The sequence below is a fragment of the Bubalus kerabau genome, chromosome 18 (genome assembly GCF_029407905.1).
Source record: "Bubalus kerabau isolate K-KA32 ecotype Philippines breed swamp buffalo chromosome 18, PCC_UOA_SB_1v2, whole genome shotgun sequence".
In the NCBI taxonomy this organism is placed as follows: Eukaryota; Metazoa; Chordata; class Mammalia; order Artiodactyla; family Bovidae; genus Bubalus; species Bubalus kerabau.
The window spans coordinates 8786036-8803215 of NC_073641.1; the positions used below are offsets into that span (position 1 = coordinate 8786036).

Sequence of the window (17180 nt, forward strand, 5' to 3'; positions counted from 1 at the left end):
ACTGAAGCCTCACTTCTGTAGGTTTGTAGGCTCGTGTCTGTGTGTGAGGGTGAAGAGTTGAAGCAGGCACTGCACTGAGCGCCTCAGAATCTCCTTGGAGAATGAAGGACGTCTTGCCTGGCCCTGGGGGCTCTACCACAGCCCTCAGAACGGCCTCTGGGGAACATGAGCATGCCACGGCCCCCCCTCCTGGGCAGCCTGCCTTCAGCAACTGGCAATACAGCCGTCTACAGCCTGGCCTTCTCAGCTTGCCTGGGGACAGCTCCACGGCGTCATTTCTGACCGAGGCTGCATCCCAGCTCAGCTTCTCTCCCGGCCCATCCTCCTGCCCTCTCTTTCCTCCCACAGGTGCTGAGCCCAGGACACACGCATGCTTGCGCTCACGTGACCCACGCTGGGCCAGGGGAGGGATGGGAGGTGTGGCACGTCACCTCTGGCTGGGTGTTCACTTCCAGAGAGAATCTGACACTCGGGGAGGAAGAGCACAAACCTCTGTCAGGGCTCCAGGCCACACTGACTTCACAAGCCTATCTCACAAACCACACGAGGAAGGAAAGCCATGCCATCCTCCTTTCACACACTTAAAAAGAGGAGCGAAGAACAAAGAGGGCACTTTTGGAAGACGGGCATGCAGTGTGCCTGAAAGGCGGGTGGGGCTTTCAGGGGACCACAGGAGGCAGGACGGCAGCTGCTTAGCCCACTGCTTGGTCTAATCCCCTGAGCTGTCCTGTTCCTGGTACTATGGTCGCAGGGTGTTAATTAAATCATTCTCATTAATTCAGCCCAAGTGTAAATTAGGATGGAATGAAGATAAATTAGGTTTGAAGGCAGCTAATACATTTAACCCCATGCTGCTTATTTTGCAGCCTAACAAAATAACATTGTTAAGGGAGATAACAAGGCCAAAGGCTTGGCACAGCTTCCTAATAGCATTAAAAACGAGACCTTGGTTTGGTGTCACAAGGCAGAGGCGAAGACCAGCTCCCAGGGGCCCAGGGGACCGGCCTGACATCTTGAGGGAGGTGGTAGCCATTGTACCACAGGGAAGTCTGTAGAGTTTCCCAAGATGTTTATGACTCATATCTCCGAAGTCTATGTCATCCGGTTTGATCACAAGTCTATCTAGAGAGTTCTTCCTGTATAAATACAAGACTTGCTCATCTTTTCTTCCAGTAAGTGAAGTGATAAGAACTACCTTTAGGACTGGCTGAGAGACGCTGGAGGAATAACAGTTTGAATGGCTGTGATCCTAAATTGCCAAATCACTTTCAGCTGTGAAGTAAACATTAGAAACTGCCTATAGGCCTGAAAACTTACCATGCATCGGCTCAAGCAAACCAGTGTACGGTTTGTAGGTCACTTGTCTTCCAGTTTTTATAACCCATAGAATAAGTAATTTCTTTTCCCTTCCTCCATGCTGCTTATCTCCCTAAGGCAGATGAAGTGAATGTATACAGTCACTAAATACGTTCAAGATTTTCCAGACCACAACTTTTTTTCCCCTTCTCTTTTCTTCAAGTGTGGAAAGGTGGCCACGTTAGGTAGAAAAGATACAGGAAAACCGCATGGGTGGATGACAGAATGGCCAGATGGAGTTCTCTCTTTTCTCAGTCCTGCCTGCTGAGCTATTTGCAAAGACATGTAAACTTTGCTGTCCCCCCACCCCCTGTTTAAGGACACTCTGCATTTTCTGAGTGGTAAAGACGCAACAGAAACAGATGGCCTGTTCTTAGCTCAGCGGCTTCCTGTGGCAAAATCTCCAGCCAACCAAATGAACTGAGGACATGTGTTATTCCTAGGCAGGGTCATCTAGGTACAGGTCCCAGTAGATTTGGTAAGTAACTGAAATAAGAAGGAAATACTTCTCTTTAATGAGAAAAAGTATATAATCTCTTACACAGAATACCAGCCCCCACCCCAGTCCCACCTTCCAGGGCAGATATTATTAACATTTGGTCTTCAGAACCAACCTGCTTGTTTTTGACCCGCAGTCCAGAGAGATAAAGCGCTAGGAGGAGGTGCCTCCAGAGGCTGCACTGATTACCTTCCCCCACACCTTGCCGCAGGCTAAGAAAACATGTTTTTTTAAAAGACATCTGTGCAATACAACACGTTTACCTCTCGGCTTTTCAGCACCTATCTCCAATATCTGCGGCCTTTCTCTGTCTTCGCTGATTTTTATCCACATCTTTAGGAACCAGGGGTCGGCTCGCAACATACCAGGTCTCTTTACCTTGCAGCTGGTAGACCCCCTGCACGTGGGTCTGACCGGTAACCGATCTGGCCTCTCTGGCTTTGTGGAGCAGTCTGGAGCCTCGACTCTGCATAATAAGTTAAAATATGAAGCAGATCTGTAAAGGCTCGTGGTGAAGCTGACGAGTTAATGCGAACAAAGGACTTCAGAGGGCACTGTCTTCCTTTGTTTGCAAGGAGCGAAATTTCTCAGCGCGAATACCTGGAGGGACCGTGGTTAAAGGAAAGTGGGGTTAAAGGACCTAGAGGGCCTTGATTTCTAGTCTCTGGATTCTGGGCTCGCCGGGGGGAGCCTCCTCTGCCTGTTAAACCATTTCTGCGTCTAATATTTAAAAGAAAGCTGGGAAGTGAGGATCTCCACTCTAGCCATTGCAAGTAGCCGTGTGTCCTCGAGCTGGACAGTTCACTTCAGATCTCCCTGGGCCTCAGATTCCCAATCCGTAAAAAAAAGGGCGGGGGGCTGGACCGGTAATCTCTACAGTTCATTCATATACTTTATTATAAATGGCCAATAAAAACAGGCATTTCAGCTCCCCGTGGAAAGATAAGCCCTTGGTACAAAGATCAAAAATGGGTTTCATAAATAGTGATTGCCGTTCGAGATTTTCTGATCACTTTTCCTCTTCGTGGCACGCGGCGCTTCAAACGTGTATAGGCTGAACCATTTCTCTGCTGAACTCCTACCTAACACAACCTGGAGATAAAAGACAGGAAAGGGCCGGGTCTGAGGAGGCGATTAAAGGTTTATCACTACGGAGAGGTGGCGGCGTGGCCACTCCTTGGAGCAGTTCGTTTTGAATGAAGCGGCCACGGCGATTGGCTGCAAAGCACGTGGTGCGCGCTCCGCCGGACAGCGCCCGGCTGCTGCTGCCCAGGGCGGCGTGGGGCAGATTCCGGCCGCGGGTGCCGTACCCGCGGTGGGTGGGTGCGGGGGGGTAGTACGTGGGGGCAGGAAGCGCTCGGGGCTCGAGTCCTTCTGGTCCCGTGCCCTACAGAGAAGCCCTACAGAGAAGCCCTACAGCCTGGCTTTGCCCAACCTGCGGAGTGCCTACAGTGTCCAAAATTGTGTTCATACCTCGCCACTGTCCTCTTTCCAGGTATCTCGCCCAGCGGGCAGGCTGTGTGCGCCCAGGGCGCGAACCACTAACACCCGTCTCGCCCGTTGTCTCTTCGCCGAGCCTCACGTCGGCTCCCGCAACGCAGAGAGCACACCTGGGGGGGCCGCGCTGTCCCCACCCACCCCAGAAAGGTCCCTCAGCACCGGACTCTGCTCAAGACGCAGACACAGCTACCCAGGAAAACTTGTTTTACTCGCGATTCCCGAAGGTTGCAGCTGCTCGTGGCTGAGATTTCGCATCCGCTTTGTCTCTCTCTCTACTTGCCACAGCCCCCTCCCCCGCTTCCTCTCTCGATTAACTCCCCCGACACGCTCTCCTCCCCTTCCTCCTCCTCCTCCTCCGCCGGCCGCTTTCACGCGCTTCCTCCCTCCCTCCCCTGGTGTCACTTTTTGCCTACGCGCCCTCTCCCCTCCCCTCCCCTCCCCTCCCCGTCTCGCCGCTTATAGCCGGGCGCGGGGCTGCTGGGCGCTGACTGCTCGGGCAGCCGGAGAGGCGGCGGCGCGGCTGAGGCGCTGCAGAGACCGAGTGGAGACGCCAGGCGGCCGCCGGCGCGCACGGCTCTTTCCAGCTCCCACCCCCGAGCGTTCAGCCCGCCTCCTTCCGCGGCGCCTGCGGCCGCTGGCTCGCTCTTCCCTCCCGAGCGCCCTCCGGGAGCTGCTCCGCGGGTGGCAGGCCCAGAGTCCTTGACCTGGGAATCGTGAGACCGCGGCGATCAGCCCGCGGTAACCAGCCAGCGAGCCGGAGCCCCATGCGCGCTCCTTTCGCCAGGGCAGTCGCTGTTGCTCCCTGGGGCTGAGACGTCTGCTCCGTCGCCTCCCCGCCGGGTTACCGAGGCCAGACCCAACTAACTGGTTGTGCACTGTGGCCGGCCGCCACTGCTGTAAGTCTCCGCCACCGCCGCGGACCTGTTGCGGGCGCCGCGGGTTTCAGGGGCTGCCTGGTCTGCGTGTGTTTGTGTGTGTGTGTGTGCGCGCGGGCGCGCACCGCGGAGCCCGGAGCTCCGACTTAGGTGGTGGTGGGGAACTGTTCTCGGGCGGAGACCCCGGCCCGCGGCTGCGCTCCTAGGGCAAGCGCTTGGAGCCGGGCACTGCCCGAGGGGCCTCCTCTCCGCCGCCCAGAGGAGCCGCTGGGGAGAGAGGAGCTCAGCCAGGATACGATCGACAGCCCCCCGCCGCCCCATTCCCCTCCGCGGGAAGAGCTGTGCCGAGCGACCGGGATTGTTTGTTCCCCTTGCACCCTACGCGGCACTGGGGTCACGCACAGACACCCCTAGTGAGGGCGTGTTCACTGCGGCCAGATGTCTGTGGGGAATGAATGAAAACTGCTTTCTAAAAAATTAGGTTTTTGTCATTCAAGTTGGTTAGCTTTAACATGCTTAGTTTCGAAGGATAGGAATTGGTAGGCGGGGTGGAGATGAACCACAGAACTTGGCATGTATCTGGTGTCGCCCTCACAGGCATGGCCATGTGTTAAAGAGCGTTACAAGTGTTATAGAGGACTCTATGGTAAAATGCCTTTCTTGTTAACAGTCTCTTTATAGTGTTGTTCCTTTGTTATCAATAATGTAAATTGCCTGAGAAAATCTGCCTAGTTTCTCCTTTGATGGCCTGGAGATCAGGTTCAAAACTTAAAGAAATGTGACGCGCTGCTAAGTATTGGAGGCTGAGATCCTGGTTAAAGAGCATTAAGTGAACTGAAGTTACTGTAGCCAGAATTCCTTTTGATGTTCACTGGTAATAGCAGCCCTTTTCCCCTTCTTCTTTGTAGAGGCAGGTTAAGTATATGTGTGCGTTTTTTGGCCACTTACTTGGCATGCAAATATTATTTCTCTGGGGGCTTAAAAAATGCCAGAAGGATGATTCATTCTGTGTTGAAGGTGTGTTTAGAGGCTGTACACATGGTTTCTGCTGATGTTTTCATGTTTGCATATTTCTAAACCAAAAGGCAAGTTGTCTCCCTTGGGTCTTCAAGTGTACCTTTTAATCAAATATTCCTGCAGGATTGTTGGATTTTGACTGTGACTCACTTCTCCATCTGGGTGGCATCCAAGATGACAGGCTAGGCTCTTCTGCTGGCTTTTGAACCTACTTGGGAAATCCAGGAGCATAAACACAGGCTGTAAAGAGATGCAGATCCTATATCCCACAGTCTTCTAAACTGTTATGTTAAGTGTAAGCCTGCCTATGAGTGTTGTTTTACACTGCTCAGGGAAATGCCTTCTGGGCCTGGTGGGTGTGATTCCAGCTCAATCTGCAGGCACTTTGGTGCTTCTGTACCTTGTGCAAGAGCCTCATTCTTCTGTCAGCTGCATTCACTCTCAGCCAGAAAGAAGGCAGCTTTTTTTTTTTTTTTAATTGAAATACAGTTGATTTACAATGTTGTTAGTTTCAGGTATACAGCAAAGTGTTCAGAATACACACACGTTTATGAATTCTTTTCCATTATAGGCTATTGCAGGACATTGAGTATATATGCTATACAGTAGGTCCTTGTTGGCTGTCTATATATAGTAGTGTGTGTATTTTAATCCCAAACTCCTAATTTATTCCTCCTTTCCCCCTTGGTAACCATAAGTTTGTTTTCTATGTGTCTGTTTCTGTTTTGTAAATAAGTTCATTTCTATCTTTTTTAAAAAAGGTTTTCCATTAAGCAATATCATATGACGTTTGTCTTTATCTGACTTACTTTGTATGATAATCTCTAGGTCCATCCAAGGGAGGCAGCTTTTGAGATTGCTTTGGAAGCATTAGTTAAAAAAAGTTAAAAAGCATAGCTACTCATTTGGAATTCTTGCAAGTTTCTATATAAGGCATAAGAGTATTTATACCATTTTTTGAGGTTTAGGCTAAAACTCTTCTTCAAAGTACTTAAGATTGAATGTGCTCACGCACATGGTGGCTACAGCAGGTAAACAGCAGGGATGCTAATTCAGGTTTTGAACATTGGAGAACCTGGTGCATTTGCATAGGGTCTTGTGGTTGCCCTTTGGAGCATTGGGCCTTGGGTAACCTGGACTAGACCTTAGAGGCTTAGCTTGAGGTGGGGGTGATGCTGGCCTCTTCACCATTGGTCACAGCTCAGGTCACTGTGGAGACTGATGGGTGCTTCCTAAAGTCTTAACACCAGAGCCCTAGGACTCTTGTTTATTTTCTTCTCCAGTAAATCATGTTCACTCATGATGAAAAGTTACATGCCTAAAATAAAAGAAAACAAGTTGCAACTCCTAATAGTATAGACCGGTTGTGTCAAAGGCTCCTGCTTCTGTTGTTCTCTGTGTCTGCCTTGCCTCCGCTGGTCAGCTTGAAGGAAACAAGGCTGGTAAGGACTGGCTGTTCCTACTTTGGAACAGATACTGTATCGATGCAGTTCACCATCCTGGAATAAACAACTTCCCTACGAATCCTCTGACAGGCGGGTTCTTGAAGCCTTTTTTTCCTTTGACTTAACAGAAGGGTAGGGTTAAAAAGGAAAAAGATAATTCAATTTTTGAAGATAGGTGATAGGCATGTCCTGTATCTTTAGCCTACACTTTGATTACTGAGGAAAGCCAAAGAGTCGATTCGGTTCTGCTATAATTCCCATTTAGATACTGAGGAAAGCACCGTAGTCCGCAAATAAATTCTAGAGTGACCCTAAGTTAACAATGGCTGGCAACACACATATACACACACGTGTGTATGTGTGTTTTGATTTAGATAAAGTAACATTTGCATTCTGATCTCCCTATATGCAGGTGCCAGCATTTGGAGGTACCCAGGGATGGCCCTGGCGATCCCTGTGAAATCGAGAGAGAGCAGTGGATACACCCTTTGTTCTTGCAGCTAGTTTTCTAAGAATTGATTTAAAGCAGGGAGAACAGAACAACGGAACTCCTGAGTTTGCTACTCAAACTAGTCTTTCTTTTCTGGGCACAAATCCCCATTTTGGAAGCTGGCCAGAGCAGAAAAGGTGGGTGGTAATTGAGGCCAGAGTCTATTCTGTGTTTCCAGGATAGCTTGCTGATCAGTTTATGGTCATGTTTATATTGGGGCTCTTTTAGGACTGAAGTGGTAGAGGTGTCTGGTTAGAAATGATTTGTAATGTTAAGTAAATGTTTGGTCACTTCAGAAGTTGGTTTACACCTTCGGTTTTAGTGTTACATTTCCCATTTACTGTACCTACACTTTGGTAAAGACAGTGGGTATTACCAAAGGAATTCTTAATGGAATTAATTAGTAGGTATTTGTCTTACACATGGCTTTATGTTGCATAGGGCATTAAAACTTGTGCCCATCGCAGCGTTATGAGAGCTGGAGACTGGCATTGCAAGTGACCAACCCTGAATCAGCTGGACCAGGGCAGGGACCTGTGAGAATGAGACCTTGATCCTCTTGGCTTTTGCTGACTTACATTCTCAGGAACTTCAACATCCTGAAAGTTGGCAATCAGGTTTTCCAAGATGAACCTGCTCTTGAGCAGTGACTTTTTTTTTTTCTAAACAACGTATAGTTTACATAGCTCAACAGTAGTTTAAGTGCCTTTCCTTATAGGTAACTGTCTCTGGCTTTGGATAGGCCTGGCCATCCATTATTCAGAATAGTAGGCAGCGGGGTCCACAGCGAAGTGTTCTGTTCCCTGGTGTCTTTTGTCTTCTGGTTTCGATTGTGGCTTTGGCTCGGCTGTTCCGAACACTGGGAGCATCACTGTTCAGAAGTTGTGTATGGTTTTTTCCAGGAGTGGAAACAATGTCTGTCAGTGTGCATGAGAACCGCAAGTCCAGGGCCAGCAGTGGCTCCATCAACATCTACCTGTTCCACAAGTCCTCCTACGCGGACAGCGTCCTCACTCACCTGAACCTGTTACGCCAGCAGCGCCTCTTCACTGACGTTCTTCTCCACGCGGGCAACAGGACCTTCCCTTGTCACCGGGCAGTGCTGGCTGCGTGCAGCCGCTACTTCGAAGCCATGTTCAGCGGGGGCCTGAAAGAGAGCCAGGACAGTGAAGTCAACTTTGACAATTCCATCCACCCGGAAGTCTTGGAGCTGCTCCTCGACTATGCCTACTCCTCCCGGGTCATCATCAATGAAGAGAATGCAGAATCTCTCCTGGAAGCTGGCGACATGCTGGAGTTTCAAGACATCCGGGATGCGTGTGCTGAGTTCCTGGAAAAGAACCTGCACCCCACCAACTGCCTGGGCATGCTGCTGCTGTCCGACGCACACCAGTGCACCAAGCTGTACGAGCTCTCCTGGCGGATGTGTCTCAGCAACTTCCAGACCATCAGGAAGAACGAAGATTTCCTCCAGCTGCCCCAGGACATGGTAGTGCAGCTCTTGTCCAGTGAAGAGCTGGAGACCGAAGACGAAAGGCTTGTGTACGAGTCTGCAATTAACTGGATCAGCTACGACCTGAAGAAGCGCTACTGCTACCTCCCAGAGCTGTTGCAGACGGTGCGGCTGGCGCTGCTGCCGGCCATCTATCTCATGGAGAACGTGGCCATGGAAGAACTCATCACCAAGCAGAGGAAGAGCAAGGAGATCGTGGAAGAGGCCATCAGGTGCAAACTGAAAATCCTGCAGAATGACGGTGTGGTGACCAGCCTCTGTGCCCGGCCCCGGAAAACCGGCCATGCCCTCTTCCTCTTGGGAGGACAGACTTTCATGTGTGACAAACTCTATCTGGTCGACCAGAAGGCCAAAGAGATCATTCCCAAGGCTGACATCCCAAGCCCGAGAAAAGAATTCAGTGCGTGTGCGATTGGCTGCAAAGTATACATTACTGGGGGCCGAGGGTCTGAGAATGGGGTCTCGAAAGACGTCTGGGTATATGATACCCTGCATGAGGAGTGGTCCAAGGCAGCCCCCATGCTGGTGGCCAGGTTTGGCCACGGCTCTGCTGAGCTCAAGCACTGCCTGTATGTGGTCGGCGGGCACACTGCCGCCACTGGCTGCCTCCCAGCCTCCCCCTCAGTCTCTCTGAAGCAAGTGGAACATTACGACCCCACAACCAACAAATGGACCATGGTGGCTCCCCTCCGAGAAGGGGTCAGCAACGCCGCCGTGGTGAGCGCCAAGCTCAAGCTGTTTGCTTTTGGGGGTACCAGCGTCAGTCATGACAAGCTCCCCAAAGTTCAGTGTTACGATCAGTGTGAAAACAGGTGGACGGTCCCAGCCACCTGTCCCCAGCCCTGGCGTTACACGGCGGCAGCTGTGCTGGGCAACCAGATTTTTATTATGGGGGGAGATACCGAGTTCTCCGCCTGCTCTGCATATAAATTCAACAGCGAGACGTACCAGTGGACCAAGGTGGGAGACGTGACAGCAAAGCGCATGAGCTGCCACGCCGTGGCCTCCGGAAACAAACTGTACGTGGTTGGAGGGTACTTTGGCATTCAGCGATGCAAAACTCTGGACTGCTACGACCCAACGTTGGATGCGTGGAACAGCATCACCACAGTCCCGTACTCACTGATCCCTACTGCGTTTGTCAGCACCTGGAAACATCTGCCTTCTTAAATGCCTTGCATCCTGGAGAGAGTGAGTGTGAGGTAAGTCAGCTTAGCTGTAAGTATCTGTATAGTTGAGTGAGCTGTGTAAGCTCGTACGTGGAATAAGACAGGCTCCATGGAGCCCATCCTGTAGAGGTACCACACAAACTATACCAATAACAGCACTTGCACCCCAAAGCTGAAACACTTGTGTTGATCACAGCTGCAACCCCCCTCCCCGATCATCAGCCAGTGGTTCTCAGCCTCTTCTGAGCCTCAGAATCTGCCAAAGAGCTTTCCAAAATCTGCACACCCCAGAGGCTGGGTTTGTTGGGTCTAGATGGGTCCCAGGCATTAGCATTTTTAGAAAGTTCTTCAGTGGTTCTAATTATGACCTGGTTGGGAACCCTGACCTATGTTAGTAATGCCAGCTCATGTCTTCTGAGCCTTCCCCATTTGCTGGCTGTTGGGCTGTGTGTTTCACATGGATCTTTTCATTTGGTCCCCACAACAACCCTGTGGGATATTATTACAGGAGCACTTTATAGATGAAAACACCTGATGTACATAAGGGTTAAGTAAGTTGCCTGAGGTCATAGGGCTTAGCAGGCAGAAAGGTTGGTCAAGACCTCAACCCAGGCAGTCTGGCTGCAAAGCGTAAGCACTTCAGCTCATGCCGAATGGGCACTTAGTACACTTCACACTGGTATCACCCCAGGAGATAATTGTTGACATTTAGATTGAGCTTCTCAAACCCTTTTTGGAATGAAGTAGGGTTTCAAAAATCGAATGCTGAAAATTATTCCCAGTGTATTCTGTGCAAAATTATTTATTAGCTTATTTAAAATGTCCCCCCGCCCCCCCATCCCCAAACTGCCCCCTTTAGGGCATTCACTAACTTTCGTGAAATCTGGGTCTGTCCTTGGAAAAAGTGGCACCTGCGTTGTATGAGCTTGTCTGATGCGTGGACACAGAGCCATCCAAACCGCCCTCCCTGCAGCTTTTCAGAGTTAATCATTCAGGCTGACCCCATTGTCAGGGTGAACAAAAGTTGTGTTTCTGTGTCATATATCTGAGTACATAATGGTTGTCTTGTGTACTTAAGAGTGTATCATACTCTTGGTTCAAATAATTAATAGGCCTTCGCAGTTCAGGGTTCAGGGAGCTAATGGCTGCCTTGCTTGCTTGTAAAGCACTCTCAGGATTGGCCCCGAAGTCACTTAAGCATATGTAAGCGTAGCACAGAGTACATGGAATGGGTTGATTTGTTTTGGTGACTAGAGGGCTCGTTGCTAATAATAAGAGGATGAAGTTTAAGAATCTGCTTTGGAGGAGCTGCTTGTGAAAATGAACTCATTACTTGGAAAGGTTTGGTTCTGTGTTTAGTATGTTTCACACCTTTCAAGGGGACCGTCCAGCAAAGAGGGGGTTTGGACTTCTTCATTTGTCTTCTCTTCACTCATCTCTTACAGCTTGTTTAGAAACACCAGTAAAATTGAGTTCCCTTTCACGTATAATCTTTCTGTTTCTTTCGTTTCCTCCATCATCTGCTCCCGCCTGTTACAGTTGGTACAGTTCTTCGTAACGCAATGCTGACCTGTCCTGAGACACCATCAGGGGTGCAGGAACTGTCAGGACCGTCCTCTGGGGAGCGAATGGGGTAACTGTTCCAAACCAAACTGGTTTTTGCAGCCTTGCTGGCATCTCAGTAATCCTGAATAAACAAATGCTCTGAAAGGGGTTATTTCATTTGCGATATAAATGCATTACTCAACTCTAAAGGAAGTTTAAAGAACCTTCTAGGCAGAAGCATCAATTAACAGCCTGCTAAGCTGGGTGTTAGTCCAGAATTGACTATATTTGCATAGGAGAGCCTTAAAAACTGCCAGTGACAGTGGCCATACTTCCAAGTGGTAATTAGCTCGGCATCCTTGGAGCAAGGTAAGGAACTGGAGGCAGAAAGAGAGCGACCACGTGTGTCTGGTTCTGGACTTGAGCTGTGGAGTCTGGACCTCTCTGCACTTCAGACTTCCCCTTTGTTAAATGAGTGATTCGAATTGTGCTTTCCTTGACATCTGTCCCAGTTTAGACTTGGATGAATTGATAAATGAGAAAAAAGCAAAGAAAGGGGTGAAAATACCTGGCCCATGTCTGTAACATATTAAGTGTTCAATACTCTTATTAGTGTTCTTTCTTCCCTTCAATTTAGACCTTACCTGGAAGTGGAATTAGCTTTATGTGTTGTGGGAAAATGAGGTTTCTATGACTGTTACCTGCTTGTTATCTCTATACTTCATTTTTGGTACCTTCTTTCTCAGCCCAGAGTGAGTATGTTAGCAAACACTTGAATTCACCCTCTCCTGGGTCTTTGAACCTATTTAATCACACATGTCCGGCCCCTGGGAAATGGAGCAAAAAAAGTGTTGGGTTATATTCGAAACATATCCTCTCCACTCTTGGTGCTATTAGCCAGAGAGTCAAGCACAGGACAAGCAAATTTGAGGGGGCTGGATTTGCCTTTTTAAAGGATGGCGTGGGCCTGATCAAAGCCACTCTTGCAGTTTCCGACTGGGAGAATGTTGGTTTAAATTTTTAAAGTTTACGGCACACAAGACAGTGTTAAAACACTTAAGCCGGATGGAGTGACTTAAAAGAAGTACTGTGTAGGTATCAGTCATGAGCTGCAAGTGCTTCCGGGACCTGGCTTTTCCTTCCAAATGTAGGTGCTACCTGAATGAATAAAGTGTTAACACAAAGTTTCCCTCTGCCTGAAAGCTCATCCACCAAGGTGATTTTAACTCTCTGTTGCTGCTCTGTCAGCCTGGGAGGGACAGAAAGGAAATGCCTTTGATTTCACTCCGTGTTCATGGTGCTCTGTGGCCCCGGCTTGACAACACTTGGATTTTGGTTCACTTTGTTCCCTGCTCCCCTTTGTAGAGGTGTTTTTGTTTTGAGGGTTTTTTTTTTTTGTTTTTTGTTTTTTTGGTTTGTTTTTCTGTTTGAGTGCGCAACATCTTGAACTTTCATATTATTACAAGATACATTCTTTTGGCCTCATGTTGATGTATAGGTTCCAAGGAGGTGGGGGTGGGGGATGACACCGTAGTCTAAGGAATGTCTTGAAAGCTTGAATCACTGTTTTGAAATGGAAGAAACAGCTAATGGAATGAATCAGACTTCTGAACACACGAGAGCAAGAAGGACTCCGTGAGTGATGAGCAGCCGCTCCTGAATTCCTTTGTCTCTACTTGGAATTTCAGCATTGGGGCTGCAGATTCCTATGCTAGGGCTGGAAATGTGCTCCAAGAACAGATAGGGGGAGCTTTTCGAAGACAAAAGCCCTCTGAGAACTCTTCTTATGTAAAATTAGACTTAACCAAGTATGAAGGATTGCTGGTGTGAGAAACCACCAGTTCTCATGAAACCTGCAAGCTTGTGCTTACAGCACCTTGAATTGATCCTCGACGGTCGGTCAGTCCTGTAGGTGATAAAGCTGAAGGCTGCATGCCACAGCCCGAGTCTCCTAAGTGTGGACTGATGAACTTGGAGGATGAACTCCAGCCTTGGCTGCTGAGGCCTGTGCGCTGTCATGTGAAAAGAAGCGAGACTGATTTCTGCCATAATGAATAGCAGAGATGCATTTAAATAAGAGGATTAATATGTCTGTTTTCTATATGGTGAATAAATTTAATTTGGAATCCTTTGTGGTAAATGGGCCAAAGAGGGTGGGGGTGAGTTGGCAAAGGAATCTCTTGCGACCCTCTGGTGATCACTGTACAGTGACGCTGTTTAACCATGGAGAGGAATTACGCATATCAGAAGCAGAAGATGTAATAGCACCTAGGTATATAGGTTTGATTTGCATGTATGTATGGTTAATCAAGAAGTGAGGATCTTTTCTGTGGATTCTGAGGATCTTTTCTGTCTTTGCTGGAGCATCTGCATGCACGAATGCACAAGTGTGCTCATTTAAGTCTGGCATTTTAAATATCTTTGCACATTGCCTACCAAATGTGTAATTAAGACCTTTAGAAGCAATATTGACCAGCTCTGTCCTGAGTTTAATTTTTTTTTTTTTTAGATTTGAGACTAACAAAAAATCTTCCTTCTCTTCTATTTTAGCTGACTCCATCCCTCGATGAGACAAGATGCGATTTCTACTTTAGAGAGGCCAAATCGAATGAAAGACAAGAAAAAGGAAAAGAAGTTGCTACAAGACTCGCGTCCAATCCACCGCACCTTGTAAATGCTTCTAACTGGACATGAAGGAAGTGGGGGGGAGGGGTGGGATTTTCAGTGCACGTAGCACATGGTTTAAATATGAATGAACAAACCTGTGATCTAGTCCTTGTCTTGTAATTGTGGATTAATGTCAGCATTAATCAGCTTCTCAAAGGGAGAGAAAAGCCAGCCCTTTTTCCTTGCTGTACCATATTCAGCATTTGATTTTCCATGGGTTCCACCACTTATGTGTAAAATTTGAAATGGTTGTCACCTCTCTCTGAGGGGCAAGCTTGAAGCCTCCACACCAGCTGCTGTTGGAGATTTGAAAGCCCGACTGTGGGGCCAGGAGGGGAGCTGGCTGGGCTGGCTGCAGAAGTGAGGACCGCTGGACTCCACGCTAATCTCCCAGGGCTGTGCTCCCCAGAAACGCTTCTGAACAATGGGGACATTGTTGGTAGCTGTTTGCTAGATGTTCTTTTCTATTTATAAGTGACTTTAAACTTTCCCTTGGCTGGTAAGAAATGTGTTGTAGATTTAGCTATTTATTGTTTGAATCCTGCATGCTGAAACAGTGCTTATAGTTGTCTTTACGTGTATGGACGCGTGTGAATGGTTGTACGTTTTGCACAATTTTGTGACCGTTGTGATGTGCTCTGCTGCACAAAAGTGAAAACTTTGGCGTTACAATTAGGGGTATAACTGGAGGGTGGGTTGGGCAGGGTTGGGGGGGCAGATTTTGTAAATGTCAAGACAGGGAAAGATTACAAAATAGAAACTTAAAGTTACATCCTAGAGGTAGGGAAAGCATGAAGGTCATTTTTTTCTTAAATCAGCTTTGGGGTGTCGTGGGCTCTGGTCATGCCGGTGGCTCCTGGGGCAAGGGAAGCCTTCTTTCTGTCCTTCCCATCCCTGTTTGATTTACTTGCTTCTGTCTCAGCTACTGAAGTTTGGAAAGGACCAAATCACTTGGCAGTTTTTTGTTTTTTTGTTTTTCCCTTTGTGTGATATCCTGAAATCCTGGAAATTCTATGGTCTAGTTCTGTATATAGGGCACAGGTAAAGGCATTATCCAAAGTTTATTTATTTATCTATTTATTACCCTCTGAGAATGCTTGGCCATAACCCCAGTTAACAGGAAAAAACAGAATTCTCACCGACAGAAATTAATTCACTCATCAGATTTGCTTGACCAAAACCGGTCGTTCTCTATTCCTGCTGTAGCGTTTAGCAAGTGCTAAAAGTTCTCCAAGGTGATATTCAGAGGGGTACAGTGCAAACTTCAGTGCTCCCTCTTAGGTAAGTCTCTAAAAGAACTCTTTGGTGCACGAAAGTGTCACGTATGGCCCCCCAAACACCAAAGAACAGTAAGCAGTGGCCCCTTCTGAGAGGCCTCCCTGGAGAGCTGGGAATGGGTTGTGAATACATTCTTTGCTAGTTCCAGTGCTTGTTTGCTAAACATGTGCCGTGATAGGTATTAGTGGTAGACTCATAGGTGCTTCCTCGCAAGTGCTGGGAAGCCCAGCATTTGCAACTCACACTGCTTCCATTGCTGTTTCTCATAATATTGTATCTTAGAAAATAGGGTTTAAGACCAATAACCTTTGACATTGTGTGTTTGCATTGTCTAAAGACAGATAAATCCCTCACATTTCTCTCCACCTGAATTCATTAGACTAATTGTACATGTCCGTCCGTGCCGTGAATAAGTGGGCTATAGTTGGACCAAAATAAATGAGCCATTGAAATCAAAGGGAGGGTCTCAATACTTTGCAGCAGTCAGTCCCTCGCTCTTAGATGTGTTCTAAGCAACGCAAATGTCTGATTGTACCCTGGCGGTATATTGTAGCAGTTACAGCTCCGTAGTTTATGATGCAAATCTGGCAAGATGTGGGTGTCTCTACGTGGCTTTTGAGAGCAGGGTGAATTTTCTGCAGCTGTTGCGAAGCTGTGGTCTGTCCTTGAATCCTCTATTAATTGCAGTGTGTGAGCCAGAGGGAGCGGTGGTCAGGGTGGGCCCGCAGCCTGCAGGGAACTTTCTGGACTCCTGCTCTTTGAATTGACAGAGGCATTTGGGCTCACTACTTGACCATTCTCACCCTGTGAAATGTCCTACACTTTGAAGCAAATACAATTCACAGCACAGTGCACACAAAAACCTTGGCATAAGACAGAGAAGGTTCTTCTTATTCTGTGGACTGGTTGCTGTGGAAACGGATAACAAAGGGCAGCCTTCCACTTCTGGTATAATTGTGTAGACCCCTTTTCTCTGGGCTTGACACCTGTCTGAATAAGAATGATTAGAGCTGAATAATATCCCTCTCTTGACTATTTTGAGTATGTGGTTCACGTACAAAACTGCGTAAGTTGAAGAAGTAAAGTGTTCGTGTTCATATGTACTTGTTTGCTACTACATTTTTGAGGTTTTGTAAAACTGTTATTTTTTTTTTTCACAATGTGAAACTGAAGGTCAAATAAATTATTAGAGATTTTCTCTTCATTGTGTGTATGGGTCATTATTGAATATAATTTTAGGCATTGAAAAATTGTGCTTTTTCTAGTTGAATTCAAAAGACGATCATTTCAAATTTTTCTGGGTGTCCTCTATTTCACCATTTAGTTATATCCATTTATTAGAGCAATTTTGCACATTAAGTAATTTAAAATGTTGGCCTTTTAGAATATTTAAGCAAACCCAAAATATACCTCAGTTGAGCTTACTGATGGTTTAGAATATAAAGTCATGTACTATGCAGTGGTAAGACAACATGCTTAATATATACAAGGAATTTAGTTTTTGTACTCCTCGTGGGGTATGTTTTGTTAGGAGAGCTGTGAGAAAAGAGGCTGGAGGTAAATCCTGTTTTCATCTGACACTGCCTTGGAGTCATTTAAAGTAAGTGGAAATGTATGCATATTATTTCTTTGAAGTGGCATGAAAAACCACAAGTTTAACCCCTCTGGTACACTTAGCTTCTTTCCAGTTGAAAGCTGCCATCCCAGCCGGCTCATTGTAAAGCCTCTTGCCCCCACTTCAGGATGATTTCGTGTCTCATGGAGATGCTCCTTTCACTTAAGGTGGACCCCTTGTTGTAATGGGCAGAGCAACATTGGGCATAATC

The 17180-nt window shown here is 47.5% G+C and overlaps 1 protein-coding gene and 1 long non-coding RNA gene across 2 annotated transcripts; one reads left to right on the forward strand and one right to left on the reverse strand.

The window, feature by feature from the left end:
* Positions 1–2729: 2729 nt before the first annotated feature.
* LOC129633155 (uncharacterized) lies at positions 2730–3666 on the reverse strand. Its single transcript, XR_008704928.1, has 2 exons — positions 3329–3666; positions 2730–2947 (listed from the first exon to the last, which is right to left on the reverse strand). It is a non-coding gene; the product is annotated as an uncharacterized LOC129633155 (long non-coding RNA).
* Positions 3667–3860: 194 nt separating this feature from the next.
* Positions 3861–16558, forward strand: ENC1 (ectodermal-neural cortex 1). The gene is made up of 3 exons (XM_055554843.1): positions 3861–4251; positions 8085–9897; positions 13960–16558. Exon 2 carries the CDS (start codon positions 8096–8098, stop codon positions 9863–9865), a length of 1770 nt encoding a protein of 589 aa, XP_055410818.1. The 5' UTR covers positions 3861–4251; positions 8085–8095; the 3' UTR covers positions 9866–9897; positions 13960–16558.
* Positions 16559–17180: the final 622 nt, after the last annotated feature.

Coding starts and splice junctions, on each gene's coding strand:
- ENC1 (XM_055554843.1), top strand. CDS start 8,096: ATGTCTGTCAGTGTGCATGAGAACCGCAAGTCCAGGGCCAGCAGTGGC.